The following is an 18,960-nucleotide window of genomic DNA, read 5'->3' as shown; positions in this document are numbered from 1 at the left end:
TGTTAAAAGCAGCTTTTGCATGTCTGGCATCAGCTGCAGCCTGGGAAAGGTGGATTCTTACCCTCCTAAGCTTTCCACTTGTCACTTCTCCTGTCTGTTCCCACTGTCATTTGCCATCTGACATATATAAAATATTTAGCATAAACTAAATGCCGACACCCTATTAACACTACACCATGCCAGCGAGGCAACATCAATATTTATTCTCCTTGCACACTTGACCCAAAAGCTGCCCTCTATAATATGAATCACTAGGGCTATCATGTTTTCCCTCCTTTAATCAAGGAGTGGTTGCAACTTCTCTTGCTGTTGACTCTCAACAAGCTGTTGATTTGAGTTACCCAAGCAGTTTGTATGCTGCTGTTCACAGACACCTTGTTCAAAACAGTATTAAATACCTTGGAACATGATTTTGTCAAACTCCAGCAAAACAAAATTGGAGACCTTTCAACTGTACTTACTACAAGAAAATCTGCAGGGGTTGATCTAGCCTGAGCTCCTCATCAAGGTGCACAGTCAGCAAACCTCTCAAGCATCTTCCAGAACAGAAAAAAGGAGGCCTCAGTTCCACGCTGCACTGCTGTACCATTAAATAACCCCCAAATCTGAGCTGCGTAACACTGACTATTAAATTTCACCCCAAAATTCTGCAGCTCTACCACCACACATCTCCTCTGGGCTGCCCAAGTGATGAAATACACTGAGATAACTCCTCTGTTTCCACATTTGGAGATGGAGCTGATCAGATGCAAACCAGTACCCAGTTTGCCCACAGGCTCCACTGTGGAAGTCTGCATCATTTCTCTGACATAGACAAGATGTCTTTAGACACAAGTCATGGAGTAACTGAGGTGACTGCCACTCTTTACCAGCAATCCCTGTGTCAGCTGTACCTCATTCAGTGCTCACTTCTTACTCCACACATCATCCACCCAAAATCATCCCTGCAGTGGAAATGGCTCTCAATTCCCAGCAGCATGACTTAGTGACAACTGGAAATGGCAGAGCAAGGTTAGAAGCTGTTGTCACCCTCTAAATTCAGCCTGTGAGTGTCCCCTCCTTCCCCTTCTCTGGTGATGTTCAGTGTGCTGAGCACAGACGTGCTCCCTGAGCAAAGCCATGTCCCACCTCTGCCTGGAGCCCTCCTCTTCTGAGGATGACAGGAGCTGATTTCTGGAGGGCAAAGCTTTCCTTGTAAATATGCTGTAGAGAAACAAGTGAAGAAGCTGCCAGTGTTAGTTCAGACCAACCTCACCTCATGGTTCCCCTGAAAACCAGGTGCTAACTGTTGTGCTTCCAGATGAAGAAAGGCAACCAACTCCTTCAAATGTGTTTGGAGAAATTCTGGGTACAAACAATTCTGATACTTCTGAATAATCAGCCTAGGAGAACAACATGCCAGCTAATTGCTGCATCATATACTCAATACAAGGCTTGGTCTGGAAAAGGTCTTCAATAAAAAATATTTTCACTGTTTGCAAAGGGGTCCCTATTGGATGGACTCTACTGGGACAAATGCTATCACAATTCAACATTAACCCTCCCAAACGACAACAGCCATATTTACTACAAGAATTTGCTGTTGGGAGTAGCCCAAGCCCACCAGCTGAAAGGAGGCAACACCACTGGATCTATCCACCTGTAATTCCACACAGTTTTACCATGCTTACAGCAAATGTCATTATTGAGCTGAAGACAGGTCTGACTTCAGTCTAAGGAATCAGTCTGAGCAAGTAGTCCTGCCTGAGCACAGCAATGTTTCTGAAAGTGCCACGATTCTGCAGTCACAGCCATGAGTGCAATTAACTGAGCTTTTCTCTTGTTTGCATTGAGATAAACCATGGATTTGTTTTTGTGCCAGCATCAGAGATGGGTATTTGGCATGGGAAATCCATAGCAGAGAGACAGGAAGAACTGGAAAGAGCCAGCCCAGCTGAGCAGAAGCACATATTAGCGCTCCTATCACCTCTGTCATCTCTGGAGAAATCAATTATAGGAGACTCAAATTTAAATCGCATATTTATAAATTGGAATCAGGCAAAAATACTCTGGATACACTCTGCTTCACACACTTCATTTAGCACTGATTTAACACAATGAGAGACCGTGTGAACATTCCTAAGTAACAATGAGCTATGTAAACCAGAGTTATTTCATTTAAGGTAATGAAATAAGGTTTTAAAGTAATAAACTGCCTGGCCCATGTTAAGTGAAATCCAGATTAATAAGCAATTGCTGTTCTGTGAAGGTACTGGGTAACTACATAAAGGCACTAGGAATATGCTAAGGCTGTATACCTTGTGAGCACTTCATGCAAAGAAAAGTGTTGTTTCAAGGTCTGTCTTGAGTGGTCAGAAGAGCACAAGAGCTAACAAGGATTACAAAATACAAGTTCAGGCTTACGTCAGTTTGGGTTCCATAAGCTGAGCTGCTTTGTTTTCCCATTTCTGAGAGATGGAAATACACCTCAGCCCCCTCATTATCCCCATGGAACTGGGATCTATGGGCTGGTAGAGAGTGGAGGATATATCTTCACCTAAATCAAAGCAGGAGAGTGTGGAGAGGCTGATGCTTCTCAGGCAGAGCAGCTGGCTCTCTAGAGGAACCAGGGCTGCATTAATCATACCTGTGTTTGTATTTCATAAACATAAATGTATATGTATTTCTCAAGATGAAATGCTAATGTGAACCTCGTTTGGATAATCAGGTGAGCTCTTACCTTTACTGTGTGTGAAATCCAATTTACTGGAGCATGATGCTTCCATAAAGACACAAGGAAAGGCTGGGCACCTCAGGCACATGCAGCCACTTTTCCTCAGGTAGCAGCTGGCAAGAAAACAATTCACTAAAATGCAGATCTGTCAGATCAGGGAGCACACCCAGATCTGTCTTTCCCATTTTTTGCAATTGTTGGTGTCTGGTCTGTACACTGATAAGTGCTGGCTGTTGAGAAAGATTTCTTAGCTTTTTTCAGTGCCAAAGACTGTATTATTAGTCCCTGTTGTTAGCAATATTAGACAATTAAGGCCCGAGATGATTCCAAGGGGTTGTATTTATCACTGGCCCCCAGTTTTTTCCCTGACACCAAGGCTGCTCTCAGCCCCGCACACACCTCCTACGTGAAGTCCATCCCATCAGTCACGTGTGGTGATGAATTCCCGTGTCCTTGCCAAGTCCCACGTTGCCTCTTTGTCACGGCACCAATCATCTAGGGTGCTACAAAAGCAGTAAAACTGAGAAAGGGGGTGAGTTACCCCCTGACTTTCACCTGTGTCTGTCAGCCTAGGCGAGCACTGGCTAAAGAGGCAGTGAAGCAGAAGAGCCCCAGTCTGTACCTGGTTAGACTCAGTCTAACCTGCCCTAGCCTGAAGAGGCTGCACAGACCAGGGTCCAGCACACAACCCCCTTTCTGGCCTTGCTGTGGCTCTGTGTCCTCCCTACTCTTTTCCACCCTGTTTGTTTTAGCCTGAATCCTGGCAGAGCAGGGAAGTGCTGGAGCCCAGCAGAGCTGGCACAGTAAAACTGGAACATGTGTGGCGTGTGACACAGCACGAGCCCAGAACTGCCACAGCACAAACACAAAAGGTTTGGCCAGTAAAGTCCCATATAGACAGCTTATGATAAAACAGAAAAAAGCTCAGGCTCTTCCAATCTGACCAAGGGCCTTTTAAAGAGGATCCAGTCTTCCCTGTGCAAAATGAGAGCCTGGAGAGAGGGCAGGGAGCTGGACTGGAGTCTCCCTGGCTTCTGCTTTCATTCTGGATCCATCCTTGCCCCCAATGCCTCCTGCGCTGCAGAAGGGTCCCTGCTAAAGGAAGAGCTGCTGGCTGATGCCCTTGTCTATCCAGATTGTTATTTCCTTGCATCCTGGTGAATTCTTTGCAACAAGATGTTGTAAACATGCTGTCAGCATCTTCCTTCCCTGGATAAAAGTACTGGCTTGTATCCCCCTGCTCCGTACTCAGGAATCACAGTGCTCCTAAGCACAGCATGAATGTTCACTTTTACCTTCTCATGGATGAGCTGCAAAGGTGGAATTCAAAGGGAGATTTCTGTTTATAAGATTCCAGAGAAGTTTAAAATTACCTCCCCCTCATGAACATGGGTCATGCAAATTCCAAGCTCATCTAAAAAAACAAAATTTGCACGTGGGCAGCACTCTCCATTGAAGCAGCTGGGAAATGACCAGAGGCAAAGAGCCTCCCTAAATTCGGCCTCTTCCTAGACCCTGTATTAGCCAGGTATGATCTGTACAGACAGTCTGGCTGTAACAGAGGAAGGCAGTCACAGTTTTGTAGTCAAAAGCTGTGAAAAAATGTAGCTACTTCTTAATTGCAGAAGGAGGGAAAATGTTATGATCCTGATTCAGGACTGCCTTCATGATGAGATGCGTAATTTAATTACATTTTTATCTGCAAATACCTCTGCTGACCTTGGGACACAGAGTGCAAACTTCTCCAAAATTAGGAACTGCCTTTGTTCTTAACCAGGTGCTCTGGGGCCAAACCAATGGAAACTGTGCGAAGGAAAAGGTAGGCTTTATTCTTTCCTATAATCTTAGAAACTGCTGGTTGCCTTTTGGAAGTTGAAGAATACAAAAGGACTCACAGTTGCCCCCACTGTGGCTTACAAAAGCTATTTCTCCACAGGATACTATTTTTGTCATCATAGGAATAGCAAAAAGCTAAGCCTATAAATAAAGAAAAAATCACCAATTATGCCCATAAAGTCAAATGAAAGCTTGTTCAGGCCAGGTCATACATTGCAACAGCAGAATTGGCAGCAGGGTGAGATCAATGAGTTTTAGCAATTGTATGAAGTTGTGAGCTGGACATTTGCCCAAACGTTAACCAGAAACAGATGTATGGAAAACAAACGAGTTTCACATCAATCTATTGGGTCATTGGCTGCATCTACAGCAAGAAGAAGCATTACTGCAACTTCTCTTTGCTTTGCTAAAAGGTTTCCAGCAGTCTTTGTTCCAGTTCCATAGCTGGGGTGAGGCTGTCTCTGTACAACATATTTTTATTTCAAAATCACTTCTACAAGAAGAAAGGGAAAAGCCCCAGGCTGGCTGTAAACATAACTGCACAACAATCCCTGAAATTCTGAAAAGAAATGTGTATTTCTATATCCTGTCTTTTTGAAAGGGCCAGAAGGAAAGTCCTTTTCAGCCAGATGTGGAACATTTTTCCCCACAAAGATGCACGTGTCTCTTCCTGCAGGAGTGATTGTGGTACTGGTGCCACAGGCAGCCATGCTGGCTTTGTTTGACGCTTTTCTTTTTTTTTTTTAATCCTTCTAGTGTTGAATTTGGAGTTATCAAAGGTACAGGAATGGAAGGAACTTCATCAAGGGTGCCCAGCCTCTGAGAACAAACTCAATGGCAGCTCAGAGCGACACCTCCAGCGCAGCATTCCAGCAGGGTGTGGGAGTCTGCTCCTGCAGATGTTGTTCCCATCCCCAGGCAGCTGCGGTCCTTGCCGAAATCTCACCGAGCCACAACCCGAGAGGCAGAAGAACTGCACAAAGTCAGTGATTTTTAGATGCTTTTAAGTGTTTTTATGCTGGCTGACAACAGCTGCCCTGAGGGAGGGAAGGATTTAGTAGAGCTTCAGGAAGGAGGGCACAGCAAAATGTCTGAGCCCAGCTGGTACCAGACTGTTCACACAGTTTAATTAAAACCAACTACCCCCCCCCTTTTTTTTTTTTTTTTTTCATTTCTGGACAAGAGGAGCAGGACTGTCAATAAATGTATAAACAGCCACTGCTTCTGGGCCTTCCCTCTGAACCTTTCAGGTGCTGCTTTGAGAACTGCCCAGCCCTGCTGGAGCTCTGGGCAGACACCGCCACAAATGCCTGAAAGACATCAGCTCCTGTGCCTTGTTCCGAGCTGCTGAGGCTCAGCTGTGACCCAGGGAGGGGATCCCAGCCCCGGCAGCTGTGACCCAGGGAGCAGATCCCAGCCCCGGCAGCTGTGACCCAGGGAGGGGATCCCAGCCCCGGCAGCTGTGACCCAGGGAGCGGATCCCAGCCCCGGCAGCATCCCGGACCTGCTCCCTCACATCCGAGCTCCCTTCCCTGACCCTTGCTCCGTTCATGTCTCAGCTGCCGAGGTTACCGCTTATCTCCCAACAAGTCCTACGGCCGCTATCTGTTACCTTCAGAGAAAGAAGAATAAATTTAAGCTCTGAGGAAAAGCCCCAGCCTCTGTTCCTCGGCGCTGGAGCTGACGGCTCGGCACCAGAGGGCGTTTCGCTCCATCCTCGCTCCAGCCGCGATTCCGGGAACAGCGCTTTGATTCCTCAACCCCGTTATTCCCGTTACTCCCGTAGCCCTAGAGGTAAATGATGTACAGGCCAGAAGCTGGGCACTCCAGGCAGTCACTGCTGTCTGTTAATGGCCAGGACTCAGCTGCAGGGGAAGGAAAACACGTGTGCAGGCCCCATCCGGACACTGCCACGGGAAAAGCCGGGGCCAGCACTGGGACGCAGCACCCGCTGCACCCCCCAGACCCTGTCCCAGGCAAGTTCTGCTGCTGCACATCTCGGCTCCTGCAGGACACACAGCCCCAGCCCCCAAAGCCCCTGAATCTTAGACAAATCCTACAAGCAGTTGTATTTTAAATGCGATGTCCTGCTGCTAACACGGGCTCCGTTCTCCCTGTGTCTAATCCCAGAGAGGAGGAGCAGGGTCACGGAGGAGGGAGCAGAGGCATTCAAAGGGTCCCAGGAGGGGATTTCCAGCCCAACAGCCCTGCCAGGGGTCATTGCTTTTGTACTTTGGCCTCCTGGCCGAGCCATCCTCTCTCTTCTAAAGGGACTGGGTTTTAAAACAAAACCCGTCTTCCCCTCCCCTCTAAAGGGATCTTGTTGCCAGGCAGTAGCCCAGGACACTTGTCCCAGAACACATAGGTCACTGATGATGTTTATCCTGATTACTCAACAGCCTGACATCAGGAAAGCAGGTGTGTGGCACCTTTGGCACCTCCAACCTTTCCTCCTCCTGGCAGCCGTCTCATACAGAGCCTCAAAACCTTTGGACACATTTCCTCTCCCCGAACTTCCCAAAAGATCTTCCAAGCACTGCTCAACTTCACCCTACTCCCCTGGGGCACAGGACACCCTCTCCACAGCCTGCAAGCTCCGTGCCCTGCAGTGACACAAGGGCTCAGGCAAATTTGCTTGAAGAAGGAAAGCTTGGAAAACTCTAGACTTGCATTGTCTCGGAACTGGTTCTCCAATAGTAGGTTTTCCTAATAGAACTGAGCCGTTTGCACCCTCAAAAACATGCTTCTCCTCCATTCTGACTAATAGTGTCCAACACAGTTATTTTCCTCATTGAAATCTTAGTTCAATGCACATTGAATTGCAGCAGTCCCCACTAAACCAGTCTTTGAGGGAATTGTTTTCTTATTAGCATCCTCATCACAGCAAGCTCCATTGAATAAATAGTGTAATTAAGGAAAAATGGGGGATTGTGGGATGGATCTGTAAGAACCTTGTTCATTTTTCAGGCCAATATCCTAAGAATTTCTTTCTCCCATTTTCAGAGAAAGGCCATGTGATCAGAGGGAAGGTTATTCTGTCCCAACCCAAAGAACATGCCCAAGGCTGCGTTCCATCTCCTCTCCCTCACTTGCTCCCTTCAACTTCCCAGCTTCTTCCTCCCATTTACCTGCAGTGCCACACATCCAAAAGCAGAGTCTTCACCTTCAGGAGTTCTTCAGCCCCTGCCACACCTAAGGCTAAAGAGAGGTGGATTTTCACAGAATGCAACAGAAGAGTCAGCTTCAAAGACCTTGATCACTTTCTGTGAACTCATAACATACACTAAAAAATAAAGGCTGCTTGGTTCCGAGAAAAAGCATCCTCTGGTGTGTACAGCAGCATGTAAGAGCAGTGTTTCCTGGCCACAAACAGCAGTACCTGCTGCAGCACTGATTCCAGGGATGAGCTTTCCTCATGGATACGGGGACACAACGGATGTGCTCACTGAGGGTGCATCTGCTGGCAGGGAATGAATTGTCCCAGTCCCCCTGCCCCATCTGCTCCCAAGCTGCTGCTGTGGGGGCAGGAAGGAGCCAGACTCCCACAGGAACTGAAGCCCAGCCGGCACCACGACCCGAGCTGTCAGTCCAGGAGCTGCTGGGGCCCCTCTCCTGCAGGATGCAGCTTCACCAGAGCCACCACCGGGCACAACACCCTGCAGCTACAAACAGGAGCAGCAAAGACTCAGCACGGTGTTTAAGAGATGGCAGTGGAGGAGAAAGCATGATGGGAAACAAAGATACAAGACAATAAAGGTTAAGGTACTTTTATTATAAAAGTCTATACAATGAGCACCAGACATAGCAATGCAATTATATCTGGTTTAGTTATATATATTCCATATCTATATATCCATATAGATATATAGGTTTTGCTTTTACCAAAGTAAAACTGTTATATCACAAAATGCCTAGTTCTACCATTTATTTATTGCTCAACAAGGATGGCACAAAACACACTCAGCATAACTGTTGCCATGCTTATCTACTATACTGAATAAACAGCCAAACACTGCATAACAAACACAAAGCAGCTGTTAATTCTGAATTGGAACCAGTCTGATCACTCACTCACTTATAAAAATATTGGAATCATATAGATTTAAGCATTATAAAGGAGGAATATATTATTTAAAACATTTAAATAGTGCATATTGACATTTTGCATGTGGTATATAAAACACAAACATTCATGTACAACACTATACAGTACACATTAGTTTCAATGTTTGGATACACCCGTGTCTGCAGACTGATAGAAAAGGAACTGAAGTGTACATTGCACAATGGAACTGAATAAAATTGGTAAATGGTCTCAAGACTAGTTTAACCTCATAATTCTCTAAGGTCCCAGATCATTTTGCAGTTAAAAAAAAAGAAAAAAAAAAAGAAAAAAAAAGGCATACCACCAGTGCTCAATAGTTTTAGTGCTTTTTTTTTTTCTGAATTCCAAAATTACATGCCTACAAGCAGAGTAAAACAAACCAAGTAGTAATCTACAGTACACAAATGAAATCTGAGCACTAAAAATCCTACTTGCAACCTATTTCATATGCTTCATGACAGAACAGCAAGTCTCTGAGGTTACGTGCGAGCCATTTCTTACATGGTGAGAAAGTTAATTTTTGGTCTTTCATAAAGCAGAGTGAATCATTGCTACGTTGACATTAGCCAGTCATAAAATCATGCAGTGAGAGTAGGTGCATGCAAAACATGGCCACAATCAAACTGATACACTGAAATAAAAATAATAAAAAAAAAACCCAACTGAGAAAGCACCAGCTGAAATTAACATTTTGATTTTGCCAGATCAGAAACAGCTGCGGATGGCTGCTGCAGAGCAAAGCTAGTCCCTAAATCATCATTCAGCACAGCAGATGTGATACTCAAAACATTATTTAGATTCAACTCTGAAGCTAAATTCATGCAAGGCCCATAAACTGTTTTGCTTACATCGTAAGGATTAGATAACGTATTTTTATTCTCCAACTGTAAAACAAAACCGTGATAAACAGCAGTAATCTTTCCACTCCAAACCGACGGTTCTCCCTGTGTTAACTACACTGATTTTAGCCCTTGACACCATACTCATTTCAGGTACAGTGGGATTTTAACTCTCCTAAGCCAGTTCCTTTCTGTGGAGCCACACAAGTCTGAGCACCATCAGATTTCCCAAACACCAAAGTGTTCACTGTGCTCCTCAAATCTTCTGAAAGCGGAGATGCCGTATCCAATTCAGCCCAAACACTACACCACCACTGGCTGATAAACAACAACTGAAAAAGGGATCAAATGAACAACAATGACATGAGTCCTGTAGGCAGCATGTGACTGAACTTTTCAGTTTTCCAAGGTTTAAAAGCCACTAAGAAAAGGTCACTTTCTGGTTTGTCCACTGTCATCTTTGTCAAGGAGGCAACGTGACTGCTAATGAGCAAAATCCATAGACGTTAATTATTACTGTGTATAGGTGCAATTTAGAATACCAAAAAAATCAAAGTTGTTCCACAGCAGTCCTTTGAAAGGAATTACAGTCTGTTTAAGTGTTCCAGGAATTAAGAGCTTTACCCTTAATTTGCTGATTTTTTTTAGGCAAGAGGAGTAGTTCGGTGTAGCATTACAATATTAGTAATTTCTTCAACAATGCGAAAGGTTGATAATAACAAAAGTCTCAAAGTTCTTGAACTCTAAAGAAAAAAAAAGCTATGGTTGTTTTGGAACAGGATGGATGCATCTGGAATACAAAACTTCGATGGAAACTGTGTTTGCTAAAGTTGGATAGAGCAGTCTCAACTCAGAAACCTTATTTGCTCTCTAGACAGGACCTGCTTACCCTTCAAATATGTCCTAGTGGCACCACAGTAAAGTGCACAGACTGAATTCTTTCAACAGTGCATGACACATGAACACAAGCACCCAATAAGTACAGGGATAGTATATGGAAACAGCATGTTACTCGACAGGTTGGAGGAATATAATTTAAATTGATTTTGAAGAATCTTGTTTGCTGATAAGGACTTCTAACAGCCTCAGTTTGGCTTTGATTTTCTTGTACTCCCTGTACTCATCCAGCATTGGGACTCGATCTTCTTTCTGTACGTTCCTGTAAAAAGAAAACCATCAAAATTTCAACTAAATCCTCCATTCTGCAGCAAGCCAAACACAGAAGCAGCTACGGGAAGTTATTTTAGGGCAGATGAAAACATTATTGGCAGCTTGTTCACCAATAACAGGCATGACATTATATTTTAGTTTACTGTAGTTAAAACTACCATCACCTAAAAATCAGAATTGAAAATCCAGCAGCATTTGTTCAGTACAACTGCTGCAGCATTGGGTAATAATCATTGCCCTAAGCACTCCTGGGAATTTTGCTAACAGGATATGAAGAATTTCACTTCAGATCCTGTGTACACACTACAAAAAAAGACAATTTTAAGTCAATCTAAGTTTTTCACTGTAAGTAAATTGACCCACAAACTGGCAGCAAAGCATTATTCTTACTATAATGACTCTATTAATATGATTAACCTCATTATTTGCCATTGAAGCCAAAAGGAGTTTTGTCCCAAATTCAGTAAGTGCACGATGAAGCCACGTTACTGGAATTTGTATGACCAGTGGTCCAGGAGTTTGTAGCTCAGGAGAAATACAGAAGGCACAAGTCAAGTGACAGCATTTGCCAGTCAAGAAAGTGACCTCTTAGGAGCGCTGTTAGTGTTGCTCATGACAAGAGACACCTCAAAATTACAGTGGGCAGCAATGCAATCCAACTCATGATAAAACAAATTCAAATAAGTAGCCTAAAAGAACTAAACTATATGGAGAAGAATTCCAGCTGACAGCATTCAAAGTTAGAAAACGTATTTGGCTACATAATGAGGCTGCAGCCCAGCATCTGCTTTTGTGTTAAACAAACCTTCCATTCTGCTGATAGAACTCCTCTTCAAATTCTCGTAATGTCTTACGTAGCTTCTTTTTCTCAGCTCTGGCTTTCCACAGTTGCTCCAATAATTCAGGCCTAAAAATTTCAAGTGAAACAAAAATAAGTTGGCCGTACAATAGAATTCAAATTACTCAGAAACAACTGAGCTATCTGCACGAATAATTTATTTGTCTGGCTCATAAGGAACATGCTGTCAGTTCGAAAGTAAAATATTGAGAACAAACTAGCAGTTAATAAAGGGGTATAAATTTTCTGCTGTCTACACAGCTCAAGTAAGGCTGAAGAAGGTGTAGAAGATACTAAATAATTTACTGAGTACAAAAAGATCTTAGTCAGACGTGTCAGAACAAAGAACACTCATTCAATCCAAACATTTCCGAGAAGTGCTGAACGTGTCACTCCCTTCCACCCAACATCATAGCTTTAGTATCATGACTCTAACTACAATAATTACAACTACTATAATTAAATTAACCACTTAATTATCCATACATAGAAGCAGCTCGGGTGCTGGAGAGCCTTAGGTCCCGGGTGAGTTTCTCTTGACCATCTTCTATATCAGACTCGGAGTTTTCAACTGGGCTTAGAACGGGCTGTGATTGGGCAGCAGTTTTTAAGATATCATTCAGGTCTGTAGACAAACCATCACTTTCCTCCTCTTCTTCCTGAAAGTGGAAAGAGAAATTCAAAACAAATATGATGTATTTCAGTTCCCTATTACAAGTGCTGGGAAGTATTTTTTAAATGCACTGTACCTACCTTAATTTCCTCAAAAAAATGGGCAGTTTCACCCTCAATAATGGGCTGTAACATCTGCCCCCGCCTCTTGGTTGATGGTGATCCCTGAAAAAATGGAAATTTGTCTCAAAATGAACAGTAGGACATCAAGTGCTGTTTGAAGTCACCCAGCATTTCCCTTTGAGATGACTAAAAGACTGCAAACATACTTAAGAGAGCACAAATAAAATTGCCATATAACCCAAAAAGCTCAGATACCTAAGGTATCCGTGACCCAGAAATAAATGTTGCAGCTTGTTATTTATTTTAAAATACTCCTTTTTGGACTTAAAATAAAAAACAGTTGCTCTCTCCATGTTTTGTAGAAGACTGATAGCTCTGAATTTTGTATTTATTCTTGTCCCTACCAAACCAAGCACAGTTACAGAAGATAGGAGCTGGTTTTCTCCTGCCAGACATCCACGGGGAATAATCCTGCCGGGTTCTGTTTCCAGACCACTCTGAAGCCCTGCAGTTGGAAGTGTGAAATCAGAGCTATCTGTTGCTGCCTCAGAGTCAAAGTCCTTTGAACTCCAGCCCAAACCAGGTGTCCCTGTGCTGTCCAGGTGCCTCTTGCACACCTGCCATGATATCCTGCTCATCCCTTATCCCCAGACAGCAGAAGCAATTCCAGTGGATGTTCTCTGGACAGGAAAAGGGTGAAACACAAAAGCCACACAGACAATGACCTGTCACAAACATTAGTTCATGAAAGGCAGATAGTCTCCTGCTTTTCTGGATATTTCCTTACATGTTTCAGTGCATATCATTAGTGTATCAGGATACAGTGAAAGATATCTCATGGAAGCAGTTGTCATAAAAAGCTAAAAATCCATTCTTGAAATATCTGGCACTGAATATAGACTACTTAGGAGCTGCCACTGAACAATCTTTGGCAACAAGAGAGAGCTCCTCATATCTCTTAGAGGTTTCAAAAGCAAAGACCTATGAAAAAGATTTTACAGGTGTTGCTTACAGCACAGATTAGGAATCATGTTACTGACATCTCTCCTGAATTTGAAATCCTTCTGGTGTGCTATCACCCATGCCTTTATGTCACAGCCAAAAAACCAGAATGACTATGGTACAGTCATAAGGCTACCCAGAATGTAAAACCCATCTCAGCTGAAGAGTCAGATTTCTGAGGGGAGAGATGGGATAGAGCTCAATCAGTCAAGGGCACTACCAAAAACCTGTGTCTCACCAGTCACAGAGAAACACATTGGTGCCTAAGAGCAACCTGTGTTTATGGAGATCAGAAAGGGATTCTGATATAAAAGCCCTTCAACTTGATTGTGATGAAAATCATGTTTGTCTTTAAAGGAGCCACCAAATAAAAAGTATGTGAAAGAAAGGCAGAATCTTGACCTGGTCCCTTTATCTCAATGTACTTCAGCTTAGAGGGGAGAGTTAAGAACTGTCATTGACAATGTAAACAGCAGATTACGTTCCTGCTGAGTAAGCCCAGCTACCTATGCCTGCGAAGAACTGTCTGTATGCAAAGAGATTATCTCATGTCAGCTATGTAGTCCCTTCCTTCCAAAAGGGTCAGCAGCCAACATCCAAACAGGTATTTTGTAAGTCTGGGTCAGTATGCAAGGCTTGGATTATGGCTCATGCAGAACAAAACCAGCTGCCTGTCATTCCCCAGCTGTTTTACAGGTACTATAAACAAGCATTCATCAATTTCCTTGCACAGTATGAAAACTTTTCTTCCTCATCCCTTAGAAGACCACAGAGAGAGGACAGAAAATTCAGAAGGAAACGAAGGGTAAACGCAATGAAAAAGCACGGATGTTGCACAGATGCTGCAGGTGCCGGTAACACGTCTCTCTCTGGAGAAGCATGAAGGAATGAAATGGTTCTGATGGCAATCCTGTCACTCAAGCCTCTGCTCACAACAACCTGCACTGCAACTGGTGTTACTATTCTGGGGAAGACTAAAAGTACAGTATGTCCTGTGGATCCATACCTAGCACAGGCACTGGGAACATCTCAGCTACAGCAAGTTAGCACAGCTCACTCACTTCCACAGAAAACCATTTACTTCCCAAGAGCCATCAAGGTCACAGGCAGCTTGGAACTGCTCTGCTCTCAGCAGTGAATCAATCAAATGACTCAAGTACAATGACAACAGTATCTTGTATCTTACACAAGGAAGATGTTTTACAAAAAACATTACTAGCTCTTCTAAAGGCAGCCTCGCAGTTCAAGAGTGGGAAAATAAATAGAAATAGCATTTGTTTTACTCACAAGAATAGGAGTAATGCTTGCTCTAGTTAACATTTGTTTTACAAGTCTGTATCTGTCATAAAGTGGCTTCACAATATGTCTTTCTTCTCTAGTAACCTAGAGGCAGAGAAACCACAGAATTAATTATACTGGTCACTCAATCACAGACAAGCAAACACAAAGCTGTGTGCTTCTCCTGCCAGGCCACCAAGATTCCAACCAGTAATATAAAACTACCTTAAACTGTGCGTATAAAAGGGGGTTTATGCAGATAAAAGGGATCAAGTGGGTGCTTTTTCATTCTCTCTCACTTTAACACTGTATTTTTCAGGGAAAAGATTAAAACACTTCCTAAAAATTAGAGGAGCTTCAGCACAGGGAAACCCTCAGTCTTTAAATATCCATGGAAAAGAGGCAAAAAAGGGACCAAGAATTGGGGTAAAAGATGTGTGCCTGGCAATGATGATGGTTCTACAGAAATGAAAGGGAAAAAAAGAAAAAGATGGAACTGTAGAGAAAGGGGGTGGAAAAGTCTTTTCATTTCTGTTTCTGTGAAATCCAGAATAATAATTCTGGTCTTTTCCCAGGAAATTCAATAGTCTTGTTTATTTTTAAGACATCTCTTTGCCTCACAGACATATAAGGCACCAAGTGACACCCATCACTTTGCACACTCCAATAACCTGGTGATTTCTGAAAAGGGGGCCTATTAATACATACTTTTTTCTTTTTTTAGAAGTCAATGCAGCAAGTTCCTCAGATGGCAACATGGAGGCCAATAGATACCTTTGTGTTTTGGAGAAGGAAAAAGAAGAACCCCACACACCAGCATTAAATTCTGGTCTTACTACTGCTCAAGAGTTACTGCTGTCTATGCACACAGTGACACAGTTTGAAATAAAGCCAAGCATTACCGGCCGTCCATGCTGGCTTTCATAATACAGGAGGCTCTTCTGGAGAGATGTTTTCTCTTCTACCAAATGGTCCTTTGTCATTTTCTATCAAGAATAATTAGCATTTAATCAAACACAAGTCATTTTTACTCGCTATACAGATGCCTAAGCCAAACTTAGCTTAGTTAACATCATACAACCCACCTTCCTCCATTTAAAGCTATTCAATATTGTCAGCTTATTTTAATATAGAGCAAGGAAAATGTGGTTCATGTTGACAATTTCCCCACTGAGTCTGAAATATGACAGCCTGGCAAAAGGCTGCTAGCCACAGGCATCATCATGTTGATAAAATGCTATCTCAAGTGTCTGACAGTGCTCTATTTCCCCCTTCCTCTCTCAGAAAGAGCCAACCCATAGCCTTATGCTTACCTTGATATCTTCTGGTAAACACCTCTCAACTCGTTTTTCCTTTAATCTTTTCAAAATGAGTTCAAGTGTAGCCTCCTTGGTGGGCTTCTTCTCTTTCTGCACAACCCGCATCTCATCCTCATTTTCTTCATCCTCTTGGTCAAGAGAGGAACCAAAGCTTTTTGGAAGAGTGTTACTTCGTGGACGTGTTTGAGGTATGAATTCTCCCTCTGAGCTCCTCTGCTTTGCATCTGAAATGCAAAAAATTGCTCAATCCAAAGGTTTAAAAGAAATAAAACTCTCAGTTTGTTTACCTGCAAATACAGGAACATAGCAATTTGCATAAGGAAAGTTTCTCTCCTAAAGAACTAAAGCCATAAGAATAATTTGATTGTTGGATAGTGCAGAATGTAGAAATGAAACATTTTTGTGTGGTGTGGAATTTTATTGAATGACTTGGTCATTTCAGTCATGGAGATAATTTGTGTTGGTAGAGAATGAGAAACTGTAGCAACCTCTTACCTTTTATTTGCTTTCTCAATTTGGTAAGTTCAGTCATCCATTTTAAAACTTTTGGATTGGCTGCAATATCACTATAGGAGGGCTGAAAAAAATAACAATAAACTACATATTAAAACAAACACACTAAATCTTGTTTATAAATACTTCTTTCAAGATTTGGTAATATTTGTGACGGTGAACGCAAACAGTTACAGGAATGCCACTCAGTATCAGATCAGATCTCAGTGCCAACATAAGGACAACACTTGAAAATAAAACTGAAACAACTTCAGAAGCTGAAGCAAAGAGTGGTAAGACATTTCTGCTTTTCCACACATCTCATCTGAAATGCCCTCAGTCTCACAGCAGAACTGTCACTGTGTCCTCCTTTGGCTCTGGCATTCTGGCACATTTTCTAATATTGTTGTTGCTCAGCTCCCTTTTGTAGACAGCAGTGTGTAACAAAATATTCGTGTACACAGTTATTCAGCGACGAGTCAAGTGACAAGAGTCACTCCGCCCTCCCATGCAGTCCTTTATCCCGAGTTAAGACAGAAGTGCTAACCTACCTTACTGTTTTTCTCTTTTTCAAATTGTTCCTCAAATTGCTTTATTTTTTTCTGTAATTTCTTGACAAGCTGATAAGGTGTCTTGTCTTCCCTTTTGTCATCTTTTGAGCTAAAGGATGCTCTTCGTGTTCTGTTTAAAAACATTTTTAAATGTCATTTAGATAATTAAATGAATGCAAACAACATGTATATTTAAGTAAGAGATTAATAATTTCATTTTTTCTCCAGTTCACAATCCAATAATTTCAAGTTTTCAGAGCTATTTACTCAAACTGCTTTGAGCTGCTGCCTTCAAGATGTGATGTTATTTTTGCCTCCATAACATCAGTAATACCCACAACAGAAAAACTGCATTTGAAATTCAAGTGTAATGTACCATTAATTGCCAACTTTCTGGTGCCTGGGCTATTTACCTAAGTTACTAAATAGTCAGCTGTTCTACAAGTACTAAGCACAGAATAAAGGCCAGGCTAGAAAATACCACTGAACAATCTTTGGTAATTAAACAGCTTCACTCAACAGTCTCAAGCAAGTTAAGAGATGCTTAAGCCAAAAAGTAACCACATAATTTGTTAGTCTTACTAATAAATTTCTTAGATTTTACTAATGGACTTCTAAAGTATGTGGTTTTGGTTTTATATCATCTTTTACACAGCTCCTTGACATCTGCTGCTTTTTTGTTCCAAGACTGACATGAGAATTTTCCAGAACACTTATTACACAAGGTGCCTGTAACATCCCTCAACACAGCCAATGACACCTATGTAGTTCAAGATATTAGCAATACTAATCTAATAATCTACTAGAGCAAATCCTTATTAGTTTCAGAATGAGGAGCAGAGCTGTTATCATCAGCACTTTTCTGCACGTCAGTCTTCTACATCATTTTAACAGTATTTGTTAAATATATCTTCTGTGGCTAATTGGAGAAAACTTGCACAAGGATGTTTTTGCATCAATAAGTCTGCCAGACAGACAACTAGAAACTCTAAACTTGTTTCAATCTCCCGTTTCAGGTTTGCTCATTTTTATGAGATTATCTCTTCCCTAAAAAGCACGAAAGTTCTCCTCAACTTCCCTTTCCCAGTAACAGTAGCACAGTATAGCTCACGGATTATTTACAGTTTTGGAGAGTCACACTGCCCAGTTCATACAAATAACCCGCAGCTTGTTTAGTGACAACTCTACTTTAACAAACTAGGTTAAAAAAATACAAGAAAAAAAAGCCAGAGCTTACATAAAATCACAGACCAGAGCCTAGCAAAGCCTGGTAAACAAAGGATATAAATAGGATTTTCAGCCCAGGAAGTGCCATTTGTCCGAAGCTCTGACCAAGTGCCAGAGAAAGCTCTGCAATCTCGTCCTATTTTTATCCTCTTTCCCTTAGCATGTGTCAGTGGCTACTTGGAGAGACACGATCCAACCCCAGCTGAACCTCCAGCAGTTCCTGGGCAGGCAGAGCAGTCAAACGGACACACAACGCTACATTTGACCTTGGTCTTCAATTCGTTCAGACCATGAAAACCCACAGCCATCTCAAACAGCAGTATTGTCATCCTGGCAGTAACACTTCCTGCCCACCAGCCTGCATTAAAATAAAATACACACCTAACAAAAGAAAGTGCTTTGGATGAAGAGTCTAACGTTTCTGGATCATGTAAGAAACGCTGGCTTTGCCCAAAATCCAAACTCCGATGCGACAACATGGGATGACAGTCCTCTTCCAATGGATGATTAGTCATCCTCCCAGCCTGTGGAGAAAGCTGAGCTTCTCCAGATTCACTGTCCTCCTGCCAAGACTTGAAAGCAGGAAATGGATCTAGAAGATAAAAGGAGACACAACTTTTCTGTCAACAGAACTATAAACAAGAGCCGAAACAAAAATGTGAACCCAATGCTTAGTCTTGTATGCTCTAGAGGATGTGGTGTCATACACAAAGTGAATAAAAACTGTGAAATACATCAGAAAGCTACAAATTCTGTCATATAACTGAAAGAAAAAGGTACTGAAATGAAGTATGCACACTAGGATCCCTTTTTCAAAGTGTATCTTGGGAGTATGCATTTCTGAGCAGTTCAACA

The 18,960-nt window shown here is 42.5% G+C and overlaps 1 protein-coding gene and 1 long non-coding RNA gene across 2 annotated transcripts in view; one reads left to right on the top strand and one right to left on the bottom strand.

The window, feature by feature from the left end:
- Positions 1 to 4,181: 4,181 nt before the first annotated feature.
- LOC120759035 (uncharacterized) lies at positions 4,182 to 7,979 on the top strand. The gene is made up of 3 exons (XR_005703113.2): positions 4,182 to 4,532; positions 5,306 to 5,531; positions 7,553 to 7,979. It is a non-coding gene; the product is annotated as an uncharacterized LOC120759035 (long non-coding RNA).
- A 321-nt stretch (positions 7,980 to 8,300) lies between these two features.
- Positions 8,301 to 18,960, bottom strand: part of FAM13B (family with sequence similarity 13 member B) — a 44,304-nt gene continuing 33,644 nt past the window's right edge. The window contains 10 exon segments of the mRNA XM_040077865.2: positions 8,301 to 10,652; positions 11,469 to 11,570; positions 11,988 to 12,160; positions 12,255 to 12,338; positions 14,526 to 14,621; positions 15,419 to 15,502; positions 15,830 to 16,059; positions 16,331 to 16,412; positions 16,879 to 17,008; positions 18,487 to 18,697. Coding sequence (XP_039933799.1) covers positions 10,529 to 10,652; positions 11,469 to 11,570; positions 11,988 to 12,160; positions 12,255 to 12,338; positions 14,526 to 14,621; positions 15,419 to 15,502; positions 15,830 to 16,059; positions 16,331 to 16,412; positions 16,879 to 17,008; positions 18,487 to 18,697 — 1,316 coding nt within the window. The 3' untranslated portion in view covers positions 8,301 to 10,528.

Source organism: Hirundo rustica, chromosome 14, assembly GCF_015227805.2.
Source record: "Hirundo rustica isolate bHirRus1 chromosome 14, bHirRus1.pri.v3, whole genome shotgun sequence".
NCBI lineage: Eukaryota > Metazoa > Chordata > Aves > Passeriformes > Hirundinidae > Hirundo > Hirundo rustica.
Note: the sequence above shows the minus strand (reverse complement) of the source record. Positions and strands in the feature narration are given on the sequence as shown.